The sequence below is a fragment of the Sphaeroforma arctica genome (genome assembly GCF_001186125.1).
Source record: "Sphaeroforma arctica JP610 unplaced genomic scaffold supercont1.4730, whole genome shotgun sequence".
NCBI lineage: Eukaryota > Ichthyosporea > Ichthyophonida > Sphaeroforma > Sphaeroforma arctica.
The window spans coordinates 1-1,569 of NW_014035828.1; the positions used below are offsets into that span (position 1 = coordinate 1).

The following is a 1,569-nucleotide window of genomic DNA, read 5'->3' on the forward strand; positions in this document are numbered from 1 at the left end:
TATATATATATATATATATATATATATATATGTGTGTGTGTGTATTTGTATATGTATATAAGTAGATATATATATATATATATACATATATATATATATATACATGTGTGTATACATGTTGCTCGCTTTTAATAGCTTTGAACGTGTTTAGCTCTTCATAACAGACTATATGTCTCTCGTTGTTGTACTCACGTGGTTTTATACTCTTTATAGCTCACATGATGTTGAAGAAGAGATGTCGGTAGCGAAAGTCGAGAACCGCCTCCACATCTTCACAGAAATGCTCAAGGAAGGCTCCTTAAAGTTCAGGTGGGAAGCTATTTGCCGTCCTCCCAACGGTTTGTGCTACATACGGTTACGGAACCGAACGATGATTCACCCCGTATCGGACGGATATATGTGGGATGGTATCGAAGAGATGGAGACCAACTTCTCGGACTACATGAAAGGCCATAGCAAGAACGGTGGCAAGGATGTCCCTTTCGAAAACATGACCGAAAAATCCAGGATGGTCAATACAGCGAGGTGAGTGTGAGGTCAAAGTCGTTATACACTGTGGATATCAAATTCACCTTCCTTATATTACTCTGCGTCACTGACTAGTAGTTAGAATGGCTAAGTTACAAGTGTCACCAGGATGTGATTGATAGTTACTATGTTATCAAGAAGTAGCCTTCACATGCAGAGCATAACGAATAAAGAATAGAGCTAGTTGACCCGTATGGCCATCAACGCCAGGCTCCAAGTGAACACCAGGTACTATCTGAAGTAGCCCTTTGGTATGAAAATCCATCGACCACATGCAGTCCAACTGACGTGTGTGAGATTAATCCTCAACTGCCACGATAGTGGTGCACACACCCACCATAATCACTGGAGGATAGCTGTATACATTCTCGCTTATAGCCCCTGTGGAAGAAGCATTGAAGCATTTACCTATCGTCTGTCTATGTACTAGGTACCAACTCAATGGCGCCGACAAATCGGAGCTGGAATTGGTATTTTATCGATTGGGATCTATGTTGTGCCCGCTAAGGCCAGCTACTAGCTTACCACCTCTGGAAGGAAGGAAATTCGAACAGTTCCACGATGCTGTGCGCACTCCGTATGAGAACTTTGTCGTCAATGTAGTCTGCAGAGACGCTGGCGTGGGAAATGGTGAGATATATTTAGAATGCGTGCAAGTGGGGAGGGTTTCGTCATTTGAAAGTAGTTGGTAGTCTCAGTGTCGTTGTGTGCACACAATTTCTGGCTTACGGGTGTATTCTTGCGAAATTTGAAACTACTTTACCGAGACGGCACAAAATTGCTGAACTCAAATTGAAGACATTGCTGTCGTTGTCCGTATCGCCTGTCAGGAGTGCATTTTTCTAGCTGATTAATTAGTCTATGATACGTCCTCAAGCGATTTATTAGTCAATCATGCGTTCTCAATCGCTTGCCGTCTCACTACTGTAAATTGTGCAATTTTACGGAATCTCATTCACTCTCGTTGTTCTCCGGTTTATAGACTGACCTCATGTGCCTTGTAGTCACTCCTCTTTGTATACTTCGATATCTTTACTTTCC

General features: G+C 42.1%; 1 protein-coding gene across 1 annotated transcript; it reads left to right on the forward strand.

The window, feature by feature from the left end:
- Nucleotides 1–233: 233 nt before the first annotated feature.
- Nucleotides 234–525, forward strand: SARC_14523 (hypothetical protein; the record flags this gene model as incomplete). Its single annotated transcript, XM_014291345.1, has 1 exon — nt 234–525. A coding segment is annotated over one exon (292 nt), but the record flags the coding sequence as incomplete, so codon positions are not given.
- Nucleotides 526–1,569: the final 1,044 nt, after the last annotated feature.